The following is a 25,930-nucleotide window of genomic DNA, read 5'->3' as shown; positions in this document are numbered from 1 at the left end:
AGAGCCGATTTGGGTAAGAAACAGATAAGCCTTCCTGGGGAAGTAATATCCCAGGAAAACTTTAAAGGACAAGGAGGCCATCTCCAGGTGGGCAGTGGAGGGGAGGGCAGAAGGCGGGGTAGGAGGGGCGGAGAGGTTGTCCCAGGTAGGAAGAGCCGCCTGAACAAAGACCGGATAGTTGCAGAGAGCTGGGCCTGAGCAGGATTTGGCTGGGGGTTGGCAGGGGAGGGCTGGAGTGAAGCTGGAAGGGAGAGGTCCTGGAGGAGACTGGGCCTCATTAGGGTCTGTCCTTCAGATGAGCGGGAGGCTGTGCAGAAGAAAACCTTCACCAAGTGGGTGAACTCGCACCTCGCCCGCGTTGGCTGCCACATCGGGGACCTCTATGCCGACCTTAGGGATGGCTTCGTGCTCACGCGGCTCTTGGAAGTGCTGTCGGGGGAGCAGCTGGTGAGAGGGCCAGGAGGGCTGGGGGAAGAGGGCGGCCCTGGAGTCCCGGGCGGGGCTACTACAGGGCCTGGCTAAAGGTTGGGTGGAACGTCCTAGAAAGGCTAGGTGGGTAAAAGCCCCTTATTAGGGTGGGCGGGGCTATGGCACAGGGGCAGGGCTTGGTTGTGAGGAGCCGCGGGTTGTGGCTTGGAACAGAGGCGAGATTCCGTCAAAGGAGAGGATTGTCATTCAGTGCGGGACTCCGGGCTTGAGTGGGGCTCCGTTGGAAGGGATGGGCTTATTGGAGAAGGGAGGAGCTTTATTAGAAGGAACTGCCCTGGGTAGTGCGGTAGCAAGAGGCATGGCTATAAAACAGGGGCAGAACTCAGTTGCAGTGGGTCTATGAAGGATGAGAGTACGGTTGTCATCAGAAGGATGAGGCTGGGGGACCAGACGGAACTCTTGTATGGGTGTGGCTTCTTGTATGGGTTGCAGTTGTATTTCTGAGCTTGGATGGGGCTTCATCGCAAAGGGTTGCTTTCTGTTGGAGCTAGATATCGATTAAAGAAGCAGAGTCTGGAGCTCAGGAAATCGTGAGGGGCATGGCTATAGAATAGAAACAAACGCCGTTGAAAGGAATAGAGCTATAAACAAGGGGAGAGCCCTGGAGTGGGGCGGGGCTTGATAGAAATGGGCGTGGTCCTTGGCTGGGACCTGAAAAAGAGGAAGTGAGGGATATGGCCATGGAACTAGTGGCAAAACATTAGTCGCCTGGAGCAGAGATCCAATGGAAGAGGCGAGAGTATGGCTACAGACAGGGGGCGGAGCTGCATGGTAAAAGGCGTGGTTATCAGGTTGGAGGTGGGGCTTAAATTGAAAGGGCGGGTCCAGGAACTTGAATACGCCCTGAAAGGGTCTGGCTACGAATGGGGTAGGGCTTCTTTAGAAGGATTGAGTCCTGGGTATTTGATGAGGCGACTGAAGGGCATTGCCTGGGCTTGGACTTGGAATTTGGGGGTGCGTAGTTTTGTGGGCGGCCTTCTTTGGAAGAGATAGGGTAGAGGGCACGGTGCTCTTGGCCAGGTTCTGGATCTCCTAATGCCCCTGCCGCCCTAGCCAAGGCCCACGCGTGGTCGCATGAGGATCCACTCCCTGGAAAATGTGGACAAGGCACTGCAGTTCCTGAAGGAGCAGCGCGTGCACTTGGAGAATGTGGGCTCGCATGACATTGTGGACGGAAACCACCGACTGACCCTGGGGCTGGTCTGGACCATCATCCTGCGCTTCCAGGTGATCCTCAAGTGACCCCAGCCCAGCCCCGCTCCCACAATGGAGCCATAGGAAGGTGTTCCTCAGCCATTCATTCATTCACTCCAAAAATATTCCTAATATGCTCTGGGAACCCTGTTCCAGGTGGTGGGGGTGAAAATGATTTTTAAAAAGTGTAATGCCCCTCCTCTTGATAAAACTCTAACTCATCATAGTGATGGTGGTGATAATATATGATCATTTATTTTTTCATCTGTTCTAAGCACTTGGTATTTAATATGCACAAACCCCTCAATAATTAGGTACTATTTATTATCCCACTTTACCAATGAGAAAACTGAAGCCCAGAGAGGTGAAGTAATATGCTTAAGGTCACACAGCTGCGTACTGGGGCTGGAATTCAAATGCAGGCAATCTTGCTTCACTTCAGAAACAAAATAGACACATTTTCTGTGTTTTTGGAACAAGACGTGGTGGAGAGGGTAGACAGATAATAAACACATCAGTGTGCAAACAGGAAAGGTATGGGAAAAGGACAATTCTAGGCAGAGAAGTGGAAATAACTTTACAAAACAGAATAGATTATGATAAAGCAGTAAAAGGGATATAAAATATCCCATTGATGGTGTTGAGATTTTAGCCTTAGTGACCAGAGAAGCTGATGGCTGAATGACATGAAGATGAAAGGAGAAAGCATTCCAGGCAGGGGGCACAGCAAATGCAAAGGCCCTGAGGTAGGAGTGAGCTTGGCATGTTACAGGTACAGAAAGACCAGTAAGGCTAGAGAACAGGAGGCAAAGGGGAGACAGAGAGGAGATGAGGTCAGAATGGTTGGCAGGGCTGAGGTGATCTGTGATTAGCAGTTGGATTTTATTCTGTCTGAGATAGGGAGAATTTAGAGAGTTTTATCAAGAGGAAGGGCATAATCAGACATAGAAAGATCCTTCTGGATTTGAGGTGGTCACCAAAATTAGGGGCCAGGAGCTTGAGGAAGAGACTGGAGCTGGACCAGGGTAGGGCCATAGGGAGGTGAAGAGGGAGCTGGGTAGGGAAGACTCTCAGGAGTGGGAAAGGACATGCTGTAGGGGAAGGGGAGGGGGACAAGGTGGTGCCTCCACCCCCCAGGCCTAAAGCTGCATCTCTCATCTCTGCCGTCCCTCGGTTGGGGTGGGCTGTTGCCCAGCCTCAAGCCCTCCAGGTCCCAGTAGCCATGTTTTGTATCCTCACAGATTCAAGTCATCAAAATTGAGACTGAGGACAACAGAGAGACTCGCTCAGCCAAGGACGCACTGCTCTTGTGGTGTCAGATGAAGACAGCTGGGTGAGCCCCCCAAACCCCCTAGTCCCTAGGAAGGCCAGGCCCTGACCTCTGGGCTTCCTTCTGGGACAGGAGTACAAGGGGCAGCCCAAGTCCTCAGTGTCAAAATTACATCTGAAGTTAACAAACTGGTAACAAACTCCTCCAAACTTAATGACTAAACCTCTAGAAGGTCAGGTTCAAATTTAGAACTTGGACTTCTCAGAGAGCAATGCCTAAGGTGGTGAGCTCCCTTCCCTCCCCCATCTCATTCTGCACCACAGAGGCCTCATGTGCACCTGTGTGGAACCCCCCAGCCCTATCCTGAGCTCTTTCCCGACCCCTCAGCCTAGGGGAACACACACCAGGGCTCTGGTAGCTCGGGTGGGAAGTTCAGGTCTTGGTACCTTCAGTGGAGTCGAGAAATGGGGTGCACAGACCCCACTAGGTATGTCCCCTCGTCCTGCAACTCTCTGCCCTGAGGGGAGGGGCCTGGCATGAGACACAAGTGCCCTCTGGAGACTCAAAGCCCTTGGAAGAAGGAGGGAGGGGCAAGTGTGGATGGAGACTGGGCTTCCGCTGACTCTCGTCCTCCTGGGGCTGTCTTGAGATGCTCTTAGTTCTTTCATGTGTCTGTCTTTACCTCTGTGTCTGCTCTTCCTTGTTCCTCTCTCTCCCTCCTCCCTTCTCTTTCCCTCCTATCTCTCTCTCCCCACTCCTTTCTTTCCCCATCTCTATCTGCATCTTGCTCTCTCTCTGTCCTTTCCTTCCTTCTTCTTTTTGTCTTCCCTCTGTTTCTCTCTCTTGTTTGCTCCTCTCCTGTCTCTCTCTCTCTCGATCTCTCTCTCTGTTCGTTTCCCTGGTCCACTCAATCTATCTACCTATCTATCTTTCTCTCTTTCTCCCTCTCTCTCTCTCATCATCCATCTATATATCATGTATATCCATCCATCCACTGATCCATCTCTGCCTGTCTGTCTGTCTCTCCCTCCCTCCCTCTTTCCTCCTGACTCTCCATCTCTGCCTCTGTCTCTCCCTTCCACACTGCCAGGTACCCTGAGGTAAACATCCAGAATTTTACCACCAGCTGGCGGGATGGTTTGGCCTTCAATGCCCTCATTCACCGGCACAGGTACCACCTGGCCTGGGGCAGCCCAGCCTGGCCCTACCCCCAACCCCACATCCCTTGGGCACACACTTGTACAGGGATGTATATAAACACGTGTAGACACAGGACCCCCACTTCACCTCTCTGCACACATACATGTTTCCGTTCACACTCATGCTCTTACACACAGGCACACACACACAGACCCCTGTCCAGGCTGCATACTGTGTGCACACATGGAAACATCCATATACTCATGCACATATACAGCTTGTACCTGGTCCTGATGCTTAGACGCCCCCACGGTGGGCAGCTCACTCCGCTTGGATCCGCTCCTGTGTGTGCACCAGAAACTCCTTCCTCACTGTGCACCCCCAGATCCTCTCCTGGCTCCCTGCACACCCAGATGCTCATACTTCAGGGCCTGGGACTGAGCTGGCTGAGGGGTGGGCATCCAGGCAAATTATCCCCACATCACCCTCGTCCATGTGACAGATTGGGGAAACTGAGGCCCAGAGACTGGGAGGGACTTGTTCTGCTGTGACAGAAGCCAGAACCCACACATACACACTCATACATGTACAGGGAGACCCAGCACCATCTACACACCCACAAACACATAAGCTGTAACCCGGGTTGTGCTAACAATGGGAACATTTGCTAAGTGTACCAGCATTGTTCTAAGTGCTTTCCTGTAAGTCTTTTCATACTCAGTGCCCCTATGAGGCAGAGGCTATTATTATCCCCCATTTTACAGATGAGGAAACTGAGGCACAGAGAGCTCACCCAGACTGCCAGGAAGTGGCTGAGCTGGGGTTTGAGCCAGGAAAGCTGGCTCCAGACCTCATACTTCTAAGCACTACATAATAACTGTAGAGAAACACACCTGAGTAGATGTGTGTGTGTCGTGAAGTCACACGTACGTGTGCCCTCACGCAGTGAAATGCTGCACAGACACACACCAGCACACACAGCTTTTCCCTTGGCTGGGTTGTGCTCCTCCCTCCCTCACCCTGGGTGGGACTCAGACAAGGATGTCTTTTCACCTGTTTGCTCACCGGCTTTGGAGCCTGCCTGCTGCCTGCCCACTCTGTGCCCCTGCCCAGGCCCGACCTCGTGGACTTCAACAAACTCACCAAGTCCAACGCCAACTACAACCTGCAGAGAGCCTTCCGCACGGCTGAGCAGCACCTGGGGCTGGCACGTCTGCTGGACCCTGAGGGTGAGCCCTGCCTGGCCCCAGCCCAGATTTCCTCTTGGAGGGGCTCGCACTCCCAGCGCCATCCCAGACTCGACCCATCCTCCTGCAACACCTTCCCGAATCCCAAGGTTTCAAATCCCAACTCCCTCCCCTCTCCTTCCTCATCACCAATCCCACTCCCTTCCCATCCCCATGTCCCTTAGTTTCTCCATTTCTATCTCAAACTGGACCCCATCTCTATTCCTATGTTCATCTTAACCTCCTCTCCCCAACCCCATCCTTAGTCATCTCCCTCCACACCCAACCCCTTCTCTCTCCCTAACCCCAGCCCCATCTCTAAAGCCAACACTATCCCCAACCTGATCTCCAATGCTGTCCAATCCCCAACATTAGCCCCATCCCCACACCAATCCTGTTTCTAACCCCATTCCCATCCCCAGCCCATCCCTATGCCTGTCCCCATCCACAACTCTGTCCCCATCCCAGCCCCTTCCCCATTTTCAGTCTATCCCCACTCCCACTCCTGACTTCAGCCTCATTCCCAATCCATGATCACACGGAATACCAACCCCCTCTTTCTGGAATAATGGCCATGATCTTGCCTCACCACTCCCCCATATCTGGAATAATGGTTGTTCCCTTTTTTCTGAGCATCTACTGTGTGCCAAGCACACGGCTGGGAATTATATGAATGTTGTTGCCTTTCATCCTCACACCGATCTGGTTGGATATAAGTCATCAATTCTGCTTTAAAGTGATGGAAACAAAGGCTCAAAGATGTAAAATTACTTGCTCAGCATCACACTGAAAACCAGTAAACATCCCTGATATTAGTGATGTTGAGCAACTTTTCATGTTCCTGTTGGCCATCTGCGTTTCCTCTTTTGGAAAAAATGTCTGTTCAGTTCTTCTGCCCTTATTTAAATGGGTTGGCTGGCTGATTGTTTGTTTGCTTTTTAATTGAAGTACTATTGATTTAAAATGTTGTATTAGTTTCTGGTGTACAGCATGGGTGGACTTGCAGGGCATTATGCTTAGTGAAATAAGTCAGACAAAGAAAGACAAATACTGTAAGATATCACTTACATGTGGAGTCTAAAAAAATACAACAAACTAGTGAATATAACAGAAAAGAAACAGACTCACAGATGTAGAGAAGGAACTAGTGGTTACCGGTGGGGAAGGGAAGGGGGAGGGGCAAGATGGAGGTGGAAGATTAAGAGGTACAAACTATCAGGTATAAAATAAGCTTCAGAGATGTACTGAACAACATGGGGAATAGAGCCAATATTTTATAACAACTGTAAATGGAGTATAACCTTTAAAAATTTGTGAATTACTATATTGTATACCTATAACATATAATATTGTAAATCAACTATACTTCAATTTAAAAAATGATACTGTAAAATAAATAAGTAAGTAAGTAAATAGTTTTAAAAAAAGGAAAGAACACTAGTAAACAGGACTATCTGATCCCAGAAATCATGGTCTTAATCATTCCTCTACCCTGCCTCTTATAGCTGTATTCTGTGCTCAATGCCTGGCATGTGGTCGGTGTTTACTGGATGTCAGTTTCATGAGGCGGGGAAGAGGATGGTTGTTGTGCATTCAATGGGTAAATTAAAATGATAACAGGATTTACTGAGTTACTCCTCTGTGCCAGGCTATTCTTTCTACTGCTTATGGTGTTCCTAGGTAGCAGACACTGTGATTATCCTTACTGTAACAACGGGGAACTAAGGCTGATAGAAGTTGGGTCTGTTTTCTAAGGACATGCAGTGAGTAAGTGGCTGAGGTGGGATTCAAGCTCAGGCTGCCTCCGAAGCCTGTGTCCTTGACCTCAGACACCATTCATACATTTCGTAAATATTTATTGAGCCCCTACTGTGTGCAGGGCATGGCAGGAACAGTGGTAAAAGATAGGCATAACCCTTATCCTCATGTAGCTGAAACTCGAGGTAAGAACATAATCACATACATGAATAGTTAATTATAAATTGTGATATGTTCTAGGAGGAAATGATAAACTGCTATAAGGAAGAATAACAAGAGGAGGTCAACTCTAGACAGGATGAACAGGAAGGCTTGTTTGAGGAAACTTAAGTTTAGTGGAGCCCTGAAGGATGAGTGGGAGTTTGGCACACAGAAAAGAGAACAGTGTTCCAGACAGAACAGCATGTGCAAAGGCCCTGAGGTGGAAGGTAGAATGATGGTTCAAGAAATAATTATAAATAAATTTCTCTGTTGTGGTTTATGTGTGTCAGGCACTGTTTAATCCCATGAGGTGGAGCCCCATTGGGAAGATACAAAAACTGAGGAACAGAGAGGTTAGTTACCTGGCCCAAGTTCACACAGCTATTAAGAGTGAGTTCTCCCAGCTCCCTGTAATACCTTCAGTCTGTCTGTCAGAGTGCTTACCATCATGCTTCCTCACTCTCCTTTACCCTCTAGATGTGAACATGGAGGCTCCAGATGAGAAGTCCATCATTACCTATGTGGTCTCTTTCTACCATTACTTCTCTAAGATGAAGGCTCTGGCTGTGGAGGGGAAGCGGATCGGGAAGGTATGAGGAGCCAAGGAATGGGGCGGGTGGGAGCCTGGGAACTGTGTGGGGGCATATCTGGGATGAGGCTGATCCCACCTCCCTTTGCCTGGTCAGGTCCTGGACCAGGTGTTGGAGGTAGGGAAGATCATTGAGCGCTATGAGGAGCTGGCGGCCGAGCTGCTAGCCTGGATCCACCGCACCGTGGGGCTTATCAGCAACCAGAAGTTCGCCAACTCACTGAGTGGGGTGCAGCAGCAGCTTCAGGCTTTCACGGCCTATTGCACACTGGAGAAGCCAGTCAAGTGAGGCCCAGCGCAGGAGGGAGGGGAGCAGGTGGAGGCGTGGAGGAGGGGTCCCTGAGCTCAGGCCCCTTCAGGTTTCAGGAGAAGGGGAACCTGGAGGTGCTGCTCTTCAGCATCCAGAGCAAACTGCGTGCCTGCAACCGTCGCCTCTTCGTGCCCCGGGAGGGCTGTGGCATCTGGGATATCGATAAGGTGAGGCTGAGGATGTAGGAGAGAGGAAGGGTTGCTCTGTAAAGTTGTGTAGGTTGTGCACTGCTCAAGGGAGCCATTTACATTGCAGACATCACGGCCTGCATATTTATTCTGATGGTTCCCTAGCAGTAAAGGGTCATGAGGAAGCAACATTTTTTCCCCAGTTTGTGCAGAAGGTGTCATAAGTGCTGGGAGTGACCTCAGACAGAGAAGCCAGGGCCACTTAACTGTGGGGAGTTGTTGGAATCTCCTGCCTCCCTAGGCATGGGGCCAACTGGAGAAGGCAGAACACGAGCGAGAGGCTGCCCTACGGGCTGAACTGATCCGGCAGGAGAAGCTGGAACTGTTGGCCCAGAGGTTTGACCACAAGGTGGCTATGCGCGAGAGCTGGCTGAATGAGAACCAGCGCCTGGTCTCCCAGGTACAGGGTGTAGGGCTTGGCTCCGGGGGAATGGGAGGGGGGGTGGGGCTGATGGCCCAAGGACCAGAGAGGGAGACTTGATCTCCTAAGCAACAGAGAAGTGTTGGATTAGTCTCCTAGGTGACAAACGAGGGTGGGAAGGGAGAAGCGGTCTCCCAAGTGATTGGTAGGGGAGGGGGGTAGGCCTGCTCTCTAGGGTAATAAGAGAGTGAGGCTGGTCTCCAAGGTAACTAGAGAGCCCAAAATCAGTCTCTTCAGAAATCGGGAGAGTATTTAATTATCTCTTAAGTGACAAAGGAGGTTGTTATCTGGTGTCCAGGGTAACTCAGGATTGGTCTCCTAAGTAACAGGATAGGGTAGGCCTGGTCCCCAGTCTCTAAGGAAATGGAAGGATGGGGACTATTTCCTGGGTAACAAGTTTAGGGTTAGAGATATAATAGGGAAGGGTGGAGCTGGTCTCCAGAGTAACTGGGAAAGGTGGGGCTGGTCTCCAGGGTAACAGGGAAGAGAGGAGCTGGTCTCCAGGGTAACTGGGGATGGGGAGGCTGATCTCCAGGGTAACAGGGAAGGATGGGACTGGTCTCCAGGGAAACAGGAGCAGGTGGGGGAGTTTCAAAGGTCACACAGAGTCAAGGTAACAGGTTGACTGCTGAGGCAACATGGGTGAGTGTCTGTGGCCTGCCCTGCCCCAGGACAACTTTGGGTATGAACTGCCAGCAGTGGAGGCAGCCATGAAGAAGCATGAAGCGATTGAGGCGGACATTGCAGCCTATGAGGAGCGGGTGCAGGGCGTGGCAGAGCTGGCCCAGGCATTGGCGACTGAAGGCTACTATGATGCCCGCCGAGTGGCAGCCCAGCGTGACAGTGTCCTGCGCCAGTGGGCCCTGCTGACTGGGCTGGTAGGTGCCCGGCGGACACGGCTCGAGCAGAACCTGGCCCTGCAGAAAGTCTTCCAGGAGATGGTGTACATGGTGGACTGGATGGAGGAGATGCAGGTGGGAGCCAGACCGGGGACCAAGGATGGAGATGGCCTGCTGGGAGGGGAGGGAGGGAGGGATCTACAATGTAGGAGTTGTCAAAGATGGAGAGGGAAGGAGAGCGAGACAGAAAGAGATAAAGAGAAAGGGAGACAAAAAGAAAGAGTGAAAGATACAGGGAGAGAGACAGAGATGCAGAAAAAGAAAGTGTGAGAAAGAGACAGAGAAATATCTAGAGAAATAGATAAAAAGACACAGTAAATGGAGACAGAGAGAGTAGGGACAGAGACAGAAAGATTAAGTCAGAGGAAGATCGTGACAATTTGAAAGAGATATCAGAGAAAGAGAGCTGGAGAAGCAGACACAAAGGTAGGAACAGAAATCTAAATGGCTACAGAGAAAAACACATCCAGAGGTGGAATCCATCTGAGAAAGTGAGAGACCTACCGGAGATAGACAGACAGATACAGAGCGAGATGGAGATGAGAAGGATGGAAGCGGAGAGAGAGAGACAGACACAAAGAGAGACTGGAGAGAAAGAGGGTTAGAGATGGAGACAGAGAAGTGTAAATGAGGCAGAGGTGAAGGCAGAGAGATGGAAGAAGATACAGATGGAGGCATAGAGAGGGAGAAAGAGTGATAAAGCCAGAGCCCAGAACTGCAGAGACAATGAGAGATGAAACATTCAGAGAGACAGAGATGGAGAGAAATGATGACAGAGACACAGAGACTGAGACAGAAGAGTCTGATCGTGTAGAGGAGCAGAGGCTGGTACGGGCAGTGGGAGGGAGGAGTGGCCTGAAGGCTGATGCTCAAAGTATGCTCGGGGCTGCCCCTTCTTGTAGGCTCAGCTGCTGTCCCGGGAGTGTGGGCAGCACCTGGTGGAGGCAGAGGACCTGTTGCAGAAGCATGGGCTGCTGGAGGGGGACATCGCTGCCCAGAGTGAGCGGGTGGAGGCACTCAATGCTGCTGCCCTGCGTTTCTCCCAGTTGCAGGGTGAGTCTGGGGTTGGGGTTGGGGTGGAGACTTTCAGGGCTGCCACTAATAGAAGCAAATGTCTCCTGAGAGAGTGAAGGAGTGAGCTCCCCATCTCTAGAGGTATCCAATCATGGACTAGGATCACACTCCATCAGGGATACCATGGGGGGAATTAGTGCCTTGAGTGGGAGGTTGGGCCACATGATTCTTCCTGCTTTCAGATTCTGCAGTAATAGTTCACGTCTGTTGAGCACTTGTCATGTGCTAAGCCTTTCACAGTCAGATCTCAGTGAATACCATAAAAAGACTGAATAAGGTAATTATTGTCAAGGCTTGTTCAGCTTCAAGTGATAGAAACTCAATTCAATTAACTTACGGAGGTAGGGGGAATGTATTGGCTGATGTAACTAAATGTGCAGGAAAGGATGATTTTCGCTTTAGGTATGGCTGGATCCAAGGATAGTTCAATGATACTTTTAAGATTCCATCTCTCTCCAACTCTAGTCTTTATGCTTGTGTCACTGTTGGGCAGTCCCTCCCCTTGTGGTATAAATCTAGATCACTGGATCACTCAGCCCCATGTTTACATCCCAACAGTCAGTAAGAGATAGGCCCCTTTCTCAGTATTCTGGCAAAAGGTTCAAGGAAAGCTTTCATTAGCCCACTGTGGCTTCCATCTCCATTGCTCAGCCAAGCATCATTGGCCATATCTATGTAACATATCCACCCAGGGCCAAGAGTAGGGTCAGCTCCCTCCAAAGGCATGAACAGAAAAGGAGAAGGGTGGGGCACCATTAGCAGAAACAGGGGCTTGGATGCTGATAGACAAAACCCAGTCTGGCTCTAATGAGGTTCTCATTTCACTGAGGTCAATACCTTCCAACCAAAGACCACCAGGAGCCCCGCTGGAGTCAAACCAAGCTGAGTTTGTTGGCCCTTTGCGCACACCACGGGGAACCCAGTAAGGGGTTCCCCATCAGTAAGAGGATGTTAAGAGGGGCTTATTATAGGATGTGGGCTGTGTTAAGTGATTTGGTTTGATTTAATGTAGTGTGTTTTGCTGCAGCTTGAATGCCATCAGGAAGTGGAGGTAATTAGACGATTGCACATCTTAATCATTTTTATCCAGGTGGTGGGAGGGACAGGATTGGCAGAAGTGGTTCACCTTGGCCAGGCAAGGGGGAGTCAGTGGCTGTTTTTGCGGTTTGCGCAGTGACCTTGTTTTGTGTGCGCTCAGACGTGACTGCGGAGCGGTTTTGTCTCTGTCTCACGCCATCATGATCACAGAGTCATCTTGTCTGATGTTGTGTCCTGTGCAGCTGTGTATGAGCGCTGACAGCATCAGGGTGGCTTTTTTCTTTCTCCCTGATGAGGAGACTGAGGCCCAGAGCTGCAGAGCTGATAAGAGGGTTTTGAGGCTATTCTATCTCACTCCTTTACCTGGAGCCACGGCCCTTGGGAATCCTGGAGCATTGTTAGAAAAGGAAGAGGCTGTCTGGCTTGCAGGATGGTCGGGAAGTTTCTCACCTTCATGGGCTGGATCATGTCCTAAGAGCAAACGCTGAGGTCTCCTTCCACGCCTGGGTGCAGACATCCCCATCCTAGCTCAGCCCTCAAGACATTGTTGGAACCCTCTCCTTCATCCTTCATTCTTATGGATGTTCATCCGGGAGCTTCTCTCTATCTTTTCCTTGTGAGATCTCGGTGCCTGATGACAACGTGCCAGCAGCACCGTGGAAACAGCAAAGAGGCTAATGTGGGTTGTGTGTTGTCATGGTGATGGGAGGCAGTGCTACCCGATGAATGGTCCAGAGTGTGACCTGATCTGCTACTGATTCTGGGCAAGCAGCTTCCCTTCCTGAGCGTGTGTTTCTTCATCTGTAAGTTGGGGTTAGTAAGGATACTGGCCTTGTAGGATGGTTGTAAGAATTCAGTGACGTTGTGTCAGAGTAAGGGCTGGATACATGGACGCCATTGATGTTTATTATGCATTGGTATTTGGGTCAATTTCAGTGAATGTCCAAAAATACAGAAATCCTGCATGCCATATAGGGCAGTGTCTTTCACACTGTTTTAACCCAGTAAGAAGTACATTTACCTCATGACCCAGAGTTCACAGGCACACGTGTACACACACACAGAGAGATATGCACAGACATGAAGGCTTTATAAAACAATGCTTCCTCTTACCTCGAGTGTTACATTCTGATATTTTCTATTCATTCGATTCTATTTCATTAAAGAAATGTTGGCTGCCACCTAGTAAAATTAATCCCACAAACTAAAGGTCTAGGAGGAAGGTGAAATATTTTAACACAAAAAGGAGTTTAGATCATCACTGAGTTAATAGATAAGGCAACCGAGGATGAGGGAGGGAACCCAGAAGCATTGCTTAAGAGTTGTTTCACTCGGTCCAGTTCTAAAGGAAACACACTGTATGTTTACACTAAAATAATACAGATTCTAGGAATTGCTGAATCTCAGTTTCCATCCATCATTCAATCAATAAGTCACCATTTTCACTAGGCTTCTGCTCTGGGCTCCACCCTATGCTGGGCAGTGGCGAGAACACTGTGTGATGGAGACTGTCCCAGGCCCTGTCCTTACGGGGCTCCCAGTCCAGTGGGGGAGACAGACTGGCAGTGACAACCCAGAGGGGTCAGAGCTGGAATGACAAAGTTACAGGCAGAGTAGTCCCGGCTGCGATGGGGAAAGCAGAGAAGCCTGGAAGAACCAGAGAAGGCGCCTGCTCCAGATTGGGATGTCAGGGAAAGCTGCCTGGAGGAGGTGGCTGCCTGGAGGAGGCGGCTGCCTGGAGAAGGCGACGTGTAACCTGCCATTTGATGAAGTCAGGCCAAGGTCTAGGCAGGTAGCCTGCGCCACCCTCTCTTGGGCGCCCCCCTGGCCTGTGCCCAACCAGGGATCCTCCCTTTCTCCTGGCCCAGGTTACCAGCCCTGCGATCCGCAGGTCATCTGCAACCGCGTAAACCACGTGCACGGCTGTCTGGCGGAGCTGCAGGAGCAGGCGGCAAGGCGGCGAGCCGATCTGGAGGCCTCACGGAGCCTGTGGGCGCTGCTGCAGGAGCTGGAAGAGGCCGAGAGCTGGGCCCGCGACAAGGAGCGCCTCCTAGAGGCGGCGGGCGGCGGCGGCGCGGCGGGCGCGGCGAGTTCCGCGGGCGGCGCACATGACCTGTCCAGCACCGCGCGCCTCTTGGCGCAACACAAGATCCTGCAGGGCGAGCTAGGCGGGCGGCGGGCACTGCTACAGCAGGCGCTGCGGCTCGGCGAGGAGCTGGCCGCCGCCGGTGGCTCCGTGGGCCCGGGAGCCGAGACAGTGCACCTGGCGGGCCTGGCGGAGCGCGCGGCGAGCGCACGGCGACGCTGGCAGCGGCTGGAAGAGGCGGCGGCGCGGCGCGAGCGGCGGCTGCAGGAGGCGCGAGCGTTGCATCAGTTCGGCGCTGACCTCGACGGGCTCCTGGACTGGCTCCGCGACGCCTACCGCCTAGCAGCCGCGGGCGACTTCGGCCACGACGAAGCATCCAGCCGCCGCCTGGCCCGCCAGCACCGCGCGCTCACTGGGGAGGTGGAGGCGCATCGCGGGCCAGTGGGCGGCCTGCGGCGTCAGCTGGCCACACTTGGGGGCGCTAGTGGCGCCGGGCCATTGGTGGTAGCATTGCAGGTGCGCGTTGTGGAGGCCGAGCAGCTGTTCGCCGAGGTGACCGAGGTGGCTGCGCTGCGGCGCCAGTGGCTGCGGGATGCCCTCGCCGTCTACCGCATGTTCGGGGAGGTGCACGCTTGCGAGCTGTGGATCGGTGAGAAGGAGAAATGGCTGCTCGCCATGCGTGTGCCTGATTCACTCGACGACGTCGAGGTGGTGCAGCACCGGTGAGCGCCCGCTTGTGGGACTCCTCGGCCCCCTTCCTCATGCACACAGTCTCACCTTCCTTGGTTAAACAGTTTCCGTGTTCACTCACCTGGAACCAGGGGTTCTAGTAAAATGGGAACGATATTAGTCCCAACCTCACAAACTCCTGGAGAACCGTAAGTGAGTTAATACGTGCAAAATACTTACCAAATGTCTGGGTTCAGGGAGCACCCCAGGAGCGTTTGCTATTATTACTATGAGGCTTATAGTCACCTGGCATGAAATTAACCTAAGCTTCTCCAGGGTTGCCCCAGCCTGATCCCTCCCCTGGGACTCTCATTGCCCTTGCATAGATGTCACCTCCCTAGCTAACAAAATTGCTCTGACCTTTGTCACTTTCTATTCCCTCACCCACTTTATGTTTCTTCATAGCACTTACCACCCTGTGACACAGTAGATACTGGTTTGTCTGTTGGCAGGTTAAGTGATGAGTTTTTAAATTAGTGGATGAACGCTCTGTGCCTTTCTCTCTGAGCATGTGCATCCATCCACTTATTTCAGTGGGTACTTACTGAGTTCCTACTCTGTTCCAGGCCTTGCTGGAAACACAGGCCTGGTCCCTGCTGTGACTGTCCACGGTTACCCAAGCCACAGCCTTGGGCATTGTTTTAAATAAGGGAGGGCCATGGCCAGCTTAAAACAGATCTCCTTGGCTGCCAGGTGGAGGGTGGGTTGGAGTGGGTAAGAACGGTGGCTGGCAGCCCAGAGAGGGAACTGGGGTGGGGACCTAGGTAGGAGGGGACAAGACTGGACCAAGGCAGGAGTCCAAGTGGACAGGCCATGAGAAAGACAGGCTTGAGGGGAGTGATGTCCAAAACAGAGCCCAGGGCTCTGGCCTAGGATATAGTAGGGTGGTTCCTGAGATGGGGACCCAGAGGAAGAACAAATCAGGGGAGATACTGAAGCCAGTTTGAGTCACAGTAGGGAGCCCTGAGGAGGTACATAGCAGGGTTTAAGGCTGGAGACAGATTCAGAAGGAACAAGGTTGAAGCTAGAGTCAGATGTGGGAGTGATGAGTTCAGGGGTGAGGACTGAAGCTGTGGGGATGGGTGAGATGGTCCAGGCAGGATGTGGGGGAGAGCTCAGTGGGCCCAGGACAGAGCCCTGAGAAATGTAACATTTAAGTGACAGGTAGAAGAAGAGGAACTGACAAAGGAGCCTGAGGAGGTAAGGTTGGAGAATTAGGAGGAGAACCAGGAAGAGGCAGCTTTGCAAGAACCAGTGGGCAGGTCCCCAGGGTCCAGGCCTCTCTGAGCATGTCCATCCTTCTTCCACAGCTTTGAGAGCCTGGACCAGGAGATGAACAGTCTGATGGGCCGAGTCCTGGATGTAAACCACACGGTCCAGGAGCTGGTGGAAGGAGGCCACCCCAGCTCAGATGAGGTGCGCTCCTGTCAGGACCACCTCAACAGCAGGTAGGTGGGGCCTGGGGCTGGAAGTCCTTCTGGGCATCCCACACCAGTTCTTCCCATCATTCCTTTCCTCATCCACTCTGCTGTAGAAATCAAGAATGTGCAATTTCAAATCACTGAGATGTTAAGGGCTACCTAGTAAATTAGCAAAATCTTGAAAAAATTGGTGATAACCAGTGCTAGTGATGATGTGGTAAAATGAGGATACAGTACATTTCAATGGAGTATTATTTCATTTGTTCTGAAATGATTTATTGAGTATCTACTATATGCCAGGAATTTTTCCAAATACTTTATATACCTTGTTTTATCTGCCCATATCTCAGTGTCCATAGAAAGTTTCCAGAATTTGAAACTCTTTAAGAATAGCAACAAATTAAATCTTTCCCCCAGAATACTACCAGCAGTTCTCCCGGTGTGGGTAGGCTTCATATGTAAAGACACAGGTCCAGAGAGGTGAAATCCTTATCCGAGATTACTCACTCTAGTAAGTAGAAGTCAAACCTAGCTCTGCTTGAATCCAGAGCTGGGGCTCTGATCACATATATTCTCCCACAGAGTTCTTCCCAGCAACTCTGTGGGGGTATAAATTACCCATGTTAGAGAGGAGGAAACTGGGGCTCAGAGAGGGGAAAGTGGCCCAAGGTCACATGGCAAGTTGGGGGTAGGGTCAGTCCTGGATTTGAAGTTGGGTTTGTCTGACTCCGAAGTCTGTGCCCATAACTGCTGTGCTGTAAGATCCCAGTGTCCTGTGATTTCCAAGCCCCTGTAGCCTCAGCAATCCCAGGGTGCCAGGGCCTAAAAAGGTGATAATGGCAATAGTGATTTACAGTATTTAGTGAGATTAGGTGCCAAGTGCTTTAGCCACATGGTATCATTAAACACCCAATAAAGTGGACATAATTATCCCCATTTTCCAAATGAGGAAGCAGTATCAGTGACAGAAATGATTTTCCCAAGTTCACATGGTGAATCTGGCCAGAATAGAACTTGAACTTGAGTCCTTCTGATTTCGGAGTCTTAATCTCTTTCCTTGTGGGTGTCCATTCTAGAGGGGACAAGAGGGGTTAACAAATAAACTAATAAATGAATGAGATATTTAGAGAATTGTAAGGATAAGGATGCAGGAAATAGAGTGACCTGGTAGGGCATAACGGGCTTGGTGGTGATTTTAGATCTTGTGGTCAGCCATGGCATTTTGAGCTGAGCTCTCAACGGGGATGAGAAGGATCCAGCCACAGGCAGAGGATGTATGTGGAAGAGGAGAGAGGGGACAGGGCATTCCAGGCAGGGAGCACAGCCGAAGCAAAGGCTATGAGGTAGAAGAGGGCTTGATCTGTTCCCAAAGAGTGTCCCCACTCAATAACAGAAGCAAACAGGTACTGTCTGAAGCACTTCATAAATCATAACTCATTTGGATCTCACAGCACCCTTATGAGTTAGGTGCTATGATTGTTACCATTTTACTGGTGGGGAAACTGAGGTGCAGAGAGGGTTACTAGCCAAAGGATGCACAACTTAGATTTGACTCTGAGCCTGACATAGCCAGGCAGTCCGACTCAGATTCTGTTCTTGTAACCTGGACCATACACTGCCCATGATGGGGACTGAGGCCCAGAGAAGTATTATCACTTGCCTGAGGACACAGAGCAATGCATAATTTTTCCCATTGATGTTCTGACACTCTGATTTCAGAACCCTTTGCTTTCTTAAAAACTATTAAGGACCCCAAAGAATTCGTTATGTCTATCAGGTTATGTCTATCAATATTTACTATATTAGAAATTAACACTGGGTGTTTTTAAAATATTGTCATTAAAAATAACAATCATAAACATATGATATTACATAACTAATATTTTAAATGAAAAATGACTATTGTTCAAAACAAAAGAAATGTAGTGAGAAGAGTGGCATTGTTTTGCGTTTTTACAAATCTCTTTCATGTCTGGCTTAAGAGAAGGCAGCTGAGTTCTTAGGTCTGCTTCTGCAATCAGTCTTTGTCCTGCAGCCTCTGGAAAACTCCACTGTACACTCGGGAGAGAATGAGAGTGAAAAGGCAAATAGCATCTTAGCATTTTGATGAAGATAGTTTTGCCCTCGCTCAGATTACATTTTGAGAACTGCTACTCTAAGCAAATGTGCAGGGTGGAGTCCATTTCACACAGGCAGAAAGTGTAGCTTGGTGAGATAAGGGGATATTCCAAGGTCACACAGTGGCTGGGTTCTACCCAGGGTCAGTGGGCCCTCCATACTTGAGGGCCCTGTCCTCCTTAAGCTGCCCTGCTTCCCCTGGGCAGGTGGAACCGCATCGTGGAGCTGGTGGAACAGCGCAAAGAGGAAATGAGCGCGGTGCTGCTGGTGGAGAACCACGTTCTGGAGGTGGCGGAGGTGCGCGCCCAGGTGCGCGAGAAGCGGAGAGCTGTGGAGAGCGCGCCCCGCGCCGGCGGCGCCCTGCAGTGGCGCCTTAGCGGCCTGGAGGCGGCTCTGCAAGCGCTAGAGCCGCGCCAGGCGGCCCTCCTGGAGGAGGCGGCCCTACTGGCTGTGCGCTTCCCGGCGCAGGCTGCGCGGCTGCATCAGGGTGCGGAGGAACTGGGCGCCGAGTGGGGCGCGCTAGCCAGCGCGGCTCAGGCCTGTGGCGAGGCGGTGGCGGCTGCCGGGCGCCTGCAGCGCTTCCTGCACGACCTGGACGCTTTCCTGGACTGGCTGGTGCGCGCCCAGGAGATGGCTGGCGGCTGCGAGGGGCCCCTGCCGGGCAGCCTGGAGGAGGCCGACGCGCTGCTGGCGCGCCACGCCGCGCTCAAGGAGGAAGTGGACCAGCGCGAGGAGGACTATGCGCGCATCGTGGCGGCCAGCGAGGCACTGCTGGCGGGCGACGGCGCCGAGCTGGGTCCAGGCCTGGCACTGGATGAGTGGCTGCCGCACCTCGAACTTGGCTGGCACAAGCTGCTTGGCTTGTGGGAGGCGCGCAGGGAGGCGCTGGTCCAGGCACATGTCTACCAGCTCTTTCTGCGCGACCTACGCCAGGCGCGAGCGGTGCTGCGCAACCAGGTGCCCGCTTCGGGGTTGATGCGGGTGGGGGTCTGAGGCCAAGGGAGGTGTTGCAGGGACAGGAAAATGTATGCAGGAGTGTGTTTGTGGGGGTCACTGGGTTCGTGGCTTCTCTGATGTCACTGGGAGTAGGGGAGGGGGTAGTATTTGGTATGGACAGCTGGGTTTGTGGATCAACTGGTGTGAACATACGTGAGTGTGTGTGTAACAGAACTTGAGGATTATGATGGGTGGGTTGGTGTCATCCGAGGTGACTGTGGAATATTCTGAGTGAGTAATGCACTTGGATGTTCATTGCACTGGCTTTCTGGGTTTGTGGCCTGTCTGGAAGGAAATAAGAGTATGAGGTTGATGAGTGATGGTTAATGGGGGTCAAAGAAGATCTTGGGGTGGATAACAGAGAATGAAGTAAGTAGTAGGTAATTCAGGTTGAGAGATTATTGGGATCAGTTAGTGACTGTGGATTAAATAGTTGTGGGGGCCTAAATTAGCAGATTCTCTTTTTGTTGGGGATGTCAATTTGCAGATTCTCTGGAGAGGGTAACTGCTTTTATGGCCTGAGGAATCGATCCGGGGTTATCTGGGAACAGCTGATCCAGTCTAGAGATCTCCCTGGGATGGAAACCAAATGTGAGGATTTGGTCAAGATAGAACACCCAGTTTTCAGATTGTCCAAGAGTAGGTACTGATTTTTAGGGACCATTTTAGAAAGGGTGACTACCTGTGCTGATTAGAGAAAGATGACCCAGTTAGAGGATTATCTGGAGGAACAGACAGGGACCCTCTGGAATCATGAGGTTGCTAAACATTGGAGCTGAGGTGATTTTGAGAGACCCTTTCTGACCCACTCATTTTACCAGTTAGAAAACTCACCCCAGAGAGGGAAAGAACTTCCTTGAAGTCACACAGCACTCAGGTTGGTCTTCATAAATTAATCAGATATTTACTGAGTGCCTCCTCTGTGCCAGGCACTATTCTGGGGCTGAGCACACAAGAAACGAAACATGAAACCCCACCTTCATGTGGTTGGCATTCTGATGTGTGTGAATATATGTGGGGGAGGAGATGATAAGCAAGAAAATGCATCTATAATATCATGCCAGGTATATGCTATGAAAAATAGTAAAGCAAGGTAAAGGAATGTGGCTCAGGCAGAGAATGATTTTTGGCAGATGGTTAGAGACTCAAAGAAAGTGAAAGAGCCAGCTATGGTGATATCTGGAGGAAGAGACTACCAGGCAGAGGGACCAGGAGGGGCAAAGGCCCTGACATGGGACCATACCTGGCATGTTTGATGCAGGAACACAGTGAGCAAGGGAGGGAAGCCCTTCATCCCACTGACTTGGAAGCAGTAGGATGGATCCTTCTTTCCTAAAGCATATTTACCAACAAAGACTTTGGAGACTAGGGTAAAACAAAATGGTCGGCAGCCTCTCCCAGGCCCTGCAATGGAGCAGGGCTGACCTGAGCATCACCCCTCCCCCGTTCCCAGGAGATGGCACTGTCGGGTCTGGAGCTGCCCGGCACCGTGGAGTCAGTGGAGGAGGCGTTGAAATGGCACCGGGATTTTCTCACCACGATGGAGCTGAACCAGCAGAAGATGCAGGTGGCTGTGCAGGCTGCCGAGAGCTTGCTGAGGCAGGGCAACGCCTACGGGGAGCAGGCCCAGGAGGCCGTGGCTCGGCTGCTGGAGAAGTAGGTCCCTCAGATCCCAGGGGTGCAGGGAGTGGGATCTGGGCACAGGGGAGGGGTGAGGAGGCCGGAACTCCCTTTCTTGCCATCACATTTCTGCTTCTCTGCCCCTCTCTGATTTCTACCAAATTCCACATTATTTTAGATTAGATTTAAACTGACATTCTGTGAAAAAGTAACTCGTGGTTGATAACCCAAAAGCTGCAGAAGAATACACAATGAAAAGTTTCCTCCCTAAAGCTTACCCTCAGCCTGAGATAGCTGGACTGGTTGTTAAAATATTAACATCTTTTCCTAGATGCCCCAGCATCTGCGCTGCTGCTCTGGTCCCCAGATCTGGCAGCTAAAGGCCATACACAGCTTCTGTTCCAGCTTTCCAGATGGGACGGTGTTCCTGGCCATGCTGGTTGTCAGATGTGGGGAAAGAACTTCCCTGCGGGCTGCAACCACACAGCTCTCTAGGAAGCACCCAGAGCGTGTGTGTTTGTGTGTCTCTTTCGTGCTTCTTTGGCACATTATCCTTCTCTGATTCCATCACCATCTGTCTCTCACCTCTGCCCTGTCTCCTGTCTGTCCTTGCACTAATCAAGCAAAGGCATTTACTAAGTGTCCACTGTGTACCAGGCATGATTCTAGGCCCTGAACAGAACAGCAACAGCCCCCGCCCCTCAAAAAAAAATCCGGCCTCAAACAGAGTCCTTTACAGGGTTTTCTTTAGGCCCACTTCTTTCTGTCATTGTCACTGTTTCTACCTCTTCTGGTGACCTCAGGTTTCTCCTCTCTGGCATGAGTGAGGCAGGAAGAGAGCCCACTTCCCCTCCTTCTGTCTTCCATCTCCTGATGGAAATCATACCTGGTCCCTCCACCACCAGCCAGAGCCCAGGGACCCCAGCTCTGCCTCTATTTGGGGCTCAGGTGTCCCTTTCCCCTAAATTTGTCTGGGACAAGGTTGGAGTTTATTCTAAACAAAGCCTTTATGGGGCTTCCCATCCTGAGGATGCAAATGCATGATCTAGTGCCCCCAGCTCCAGGCCTGGTCCCTTCCTTCCCTTATCCCACATTTCTTGAGTCTTTGCTCTATGCCGAGCTCTGCTGCATGAGGAGGAGGAGGGGCCTGGAGGGCTGTTCCCTCTGAGTCACACCTTCATTCCTTTGCGGTCATTAATTGCTCCTTTAATTTTATTGTTTATTCATTGATTTTTTAAATTGAAGTAGCATTGATTTACAGTGTTGCATTAATTTTATACATTGATTCTTTGGCCAATTAAACACGTACTGAGTCCATGCTGTGTTCCAGCCACGGTGGGGCGATGCTCAGAGAGCTCGCAGGCTCTCTAACAAGGGTGACTCAGAATGGTCAGGGCTGGGAGAGAGGAAGCACCAGCAGCTTGGGCAGGGCCTGGAGTGAGAGACGCAGGGGCCTGTGGGAGCCCTGGGGTCAGACAGGGTCAAGTCCTAGTCCCACCTCCGCCTCTCAACCTGTGAGATTCAGGGCAAGTGAATTCTCTCTCCATGTGCCTCACCTCCCCTGGACCTTGGCCCAGCCCTGCCTGCAAGGTGCTCTCCTGGTCTGCATTTGGCACATGAGGCTCAGAGGGGAACAGACTTGCTGGAGGTCATAGCTGTTTTCTCACTCTCCCAGAGATGAGGGATCTTCCTCATCCCTAGGACTGAAGCTTGACAAGTTGGCTGGTGAAGGCCTGGAGGGACTGAGTTCAGTTCAATTTCAGAGGCATTTCCTATTTCCTGGTTCCTGAGCAGAGTCTGGGCAGGAGGGAGTCCGTATCTTGCTTGTCCTGGTCCTTCCTGTTCTTCCATTCAGCTCTGCTCTTGGTTCTCTCTGTGACTTGCTCCCTTTGCCTCCATCTCTCTGGACATCTGTATATGTCTATTTCCTTCTCTCTCTCTCTCTGCTTCTTCTACCTCCATCTGCATCCTCTGTCTTTTTTTCTGCATCTCTCTCTCTCTCTTCGTCAGACACGTTACCTTAGTTTCTGCCCTCTTTCTCTCTGCCTCTCTATCTCTCTTGCTTTCTTTCATTCATCAGCTATGTATTGAGCACCTACTGTTTGCCAGACCTTTATTCTAGGCATTGGAGATACAGCTGTGAACAAAACCAACAAAAGTTCCTGTCCTCACAGAATGACATCCTAGTGGGGGAGACAGATGAGATAAACATGTAACACATACAGGTGTTAGTGTTAAGTGCAAAGGAGAAAATTAAAGAAGGAAAGAAAGCCAGAAAGCGTTGGGGGGTGGTCAAGAGGGGGTCTCGCTAAGAAGGTGACATTTGAGTACACTTTGAGGGGAAGAGCATTCCAGGCAGAGGAAACAGCCCACACCAAGGCCCTGAGGTGAGTTGCTTGTTCAAGGCACAGCAAGTGGGATGCCCCCCAGCCCTCTCCACCAGGCCTCTTGGGCACTTTACCCTGCACTGTGGGCAGGAGGCCAGGCTGCCTGGGGCTGCAGTGCCGGCTGGCTCTGGGGTGGCAGGGCCTGGGTCCAGCCTGGCCAGTTCACTTAGGCCAAGGGCCTGCCCCTTCTTGCCTCCCGGTGGCTCCAGCCCCATCTAGCCACACACTCCTCTCATCCCTCTCTCCAGCTCTGTCGCGGCCTTCTGTCTGTCTGGAAGTGTCTTTTACTGGTGGCATCTTGCCACTGCTCTGCCTGTCCCTTTCTGGGCTGTCCCTCCCCTGACTCTCTCTGTCACTTTCCCTTCCTCTGCTTCCTTCTCTCCTTGACTTCTGCTCTCTCTCTGGCACTACCCATGCTTCATTTCTTTCGTGTCTTTTCCTGTTCTCTCTATTCCTGAGTCTCTCTCTCTTCATCCATCTCTCCAAATCTCTCCCTCTGGAGGTCTCTGTTCCTCTGTCTCTGGCCTTGTGTCTGTGTGTTTCTGTTTCTCTCTCTAGGCCTTTGCATCTCTCTACCTCTTTGAATCTATCTGTCTCTCCTTCCTGACCTCTCTTTCTCTCTAGGTGTTTCTGTTATCTCTGTCTCTAGGATTGTGTCCCTTTGTTGATCTGTGTCTAAGTGTATTTCTTTCTTTCCAGGTATCTGTCTGTCTCTATTCCTCTCTCTCCCATTCTCTCTCCCTCTCTCTCCCTCCCTCTTCCTCTCCCTCTCTTTCCCTCCGCACCTCCCCCAGTCTCCCTCTCCCAGCTCTGTCCCTGGCTCTGACCCTACTGATGTTTCTTTGCCTCTCCTCCCATCCCCACCTTGCTTTCCCCTCTTCCTCGCTGGTACATATGCCCCAGATTCCTAGTCCTGCCAAGCCCGATGCCCCCACAGCCCTACTGCCAGTGCCCCCATACCCAGGCTTCCCCCCAACTCCTATCTCCCCATCCCCAGGAGCCAAGAAAACCAGCTACGGGCCCAGCAATGGATGCAGAAGCTACACGACCAACTTGGGCTGCAGCACTTCCTCCGGGACTGCCACGAGGTAGGAATTCCAGCTGTGCTGAGCACAGGGACTTCTTTCCTAGGGAGGGAAGTGCTCCAGGACAGAGGCGCGGTGGGGGCGGGGACGCCCCGTCTAAGTGGGTCGCGGAGCGATGTTCACTTCGTGCCGCCAGGAGGCGCGCGGATCCTGGCCTTAGTGCGCATGCCCCTCAAGTCTCGCTCCTCCGCCCACGCGGGCAGCGGGGAAGGAGGGAGGGGCCTTGGGCGCCCCTGGCAACGGAGCGCGTCCACGCCTACGGGTCCCGCGGGGACGCGCGGTGATCTCACCTTTCCCTCAGGAGATTCGTGAGAAGCGCCCTGCTGTGGGGACGGACCCGAGACACGAGAGCTGGGGGGAGGTGTGGGTGGACCAGCAGCCCAGAGCGTAGCTTCAGTCAGAGATGGTCCAGGACCAAGCATTCGCCCTTTAAAAGTGTCTAGAAATCAAGCTCTGCCCTTTAAGAGATGATCTACACACCTATAAGGATCACCCCAAATCAGAAGTGATCCAGGTCCCCTTTTCCACTAGAGACGGTTCGGGAGACACATTGCTTCTCTCTCCTTCCCCTGCATTCCCTAGAAACTGTACTGGACCCTGACCACATAAGAGATGGCCCTATGAGAGATGACCCAGTAAATATTTTCCTAATCCAAACAGAGATGGTCCCGGCCTCATCTAGTTACCCGACCTAGGATCATTAGCACCCCCTCCACGATGATACAGTACTTAAGTTTACCCCAACCAAAGATGGTTCAGGAACCAGGCCCCAATCCCCCCAATTAAAGATGATTTGATTCCCTCCATGTGAACACCCATGATAGGTTGTGTTCCCCACACATGAAATGGACAAGGGCTTCCATACCCCACCCCACCCCCAGTAACTCAAGCCCATTAGAGATGGGTCTGGGACTCTAGCCTACTAGAGGTGAGTTCAGGAATCCCCGTCCCCGTCCTTTCCACTGGAGATTATTCTGGACTGAAGTCTTATAGGAGATGTTCCAGGCCCCCTCCAGTATTTCCTATATAGCTGAGGTAGCCAGAAATCTGAGCCCTTTCCCAATAGAGATGGTTCAGGTGCCTACCCCACCCAGCCCCCTCACGTAGCGGAGGCAGCCCAGGCCCCAGCCTCCCTCTACCCCTAGCCGTTCGATTTGGCCCAGGAACCCCTTCCGCCTCTCTTTAGATTGTTCTGGACCAAGCAGCAATCGTCTGAGATGGCGCACAACAACTCCCCCCCCCCAACTCCGCCATGATTTAGGGAGGGTAGTGATTCTTTCTCTACCCGCATCGAGGGCCCGGCAGGGAGGCGGGCACGGAGGCAGGCAGGGGGCGCGCGCGGGCGGGCGCGCTGCCGCGGCGCGGGGGTGGGGGGCGGGGGCGCGCGTCCGCCGGAGCCTCAGCCGTCACCACCGCTGCCGCCGCCGTCGCAGTGGAGGGGCAAGAGCCCGCCCGCCCGCCACGGGGACGCCCTGCCAACGCCTCTGCCACTTCAGGTCTCAGGGGCGCCTAGGGGAGGGGGCTGGTGCGCGCCCCCGCCTAGGCAGGCGGGGGAGGGGGCTTGGGCGCGTGCTCGCCTACCCGCCGCGGGAGGGAGGGGCGCTGGCGGCGCGAGGGCGGGTGGACCAGGAGCAGGGACCCCAGCCCTGGGGAGGGGCCCAGACTCCGGGAGCTGTCCGCGGTGCTGTTGC

At 52.2% G+C, this 25,930-nt stretch overlaps 1 protein-coding gene across 1 annotated transcript in view; it reads left to right on the top strand.

Annotated features, from left to right (window-relative positions):
• SPTBN4 (spectrin beta, non-erythrocytic 4) overlaps positions 1-25,930 on the top strand; it is a 68,557-nt gene that overhangs the window by 12,190 nt on the left and 30,437 nt on the right. Inside the window, exons 3-18 of the mRNA XM_074369638.1 lie at positions 296-447; positions 1,543-1,716; positions 2,925-3,016; positions 4,044-4,124; positions 5,207-5,322; positions 7,756-7,868; positions 7,965-8,152; positions 8,227-8,344; positions 8,607-8,765; positions 9,458-9,760; positions 10,588-10,738; positions 13,666-14,605; positions 15,923-16,060; positions 18,358-19,108; positions 20,601-20,803; positions 24,152-24,242. Of these exons, the coding sequence (XP_074225739.1) occupies positions 296-447; positions 1,543-1,716; positions 2,925-3,016; positions 4,044-4,124; positions 5,207-5,322; positions 7,756-7,868; positions 7,965-8,152; positions 8,227-8,344; positions 8,607-8,765; positions 9,458-9,760; positions 10,588-10,738; positions 13,666-14,605; positions 15,923-16,060; positions 18,358-19,108; positions 20,601-20,803; positions 24,152-24,242 (3,770 nt within the window). The remainder of the gene's footprint in view (positions 1-295; positions 448-1,542; positions 1,717-2,924; positions 3,017-4,043; positions 4,125-5,206; positions 5,323-7,755; positions 7,869-7,964; positions 8,153-8,226; positions 8,345-8,606; positions 8,766-9,457; positions 9,761-10,587; positions 10,739-13,665; positions 14,606-15,922; positions 16,061-18,357; positions 19,109-20,600; positions 20,804-24,151; positions 24,243-25,930) is intronic.

Source organism: Camelus bactrianus, chromosome 9 (genome assembly GCF_048773025.1).
Source record: "Camelus bactrianus isolate YW-2024 breed Bactrian camel chromosome 9, ASM4877302v1, whole genome shotgun sequence".
NCBI lineage: Eukaryota > Metazoa > Chordata > Mammalia > Artiodactyla > Camelidae > Camelus > Camelus bactrianus.
Note: the sequence above shows the minus strand (reverse complement) of the source record. Positions and strands in the feature narration are given on the sequence as shown.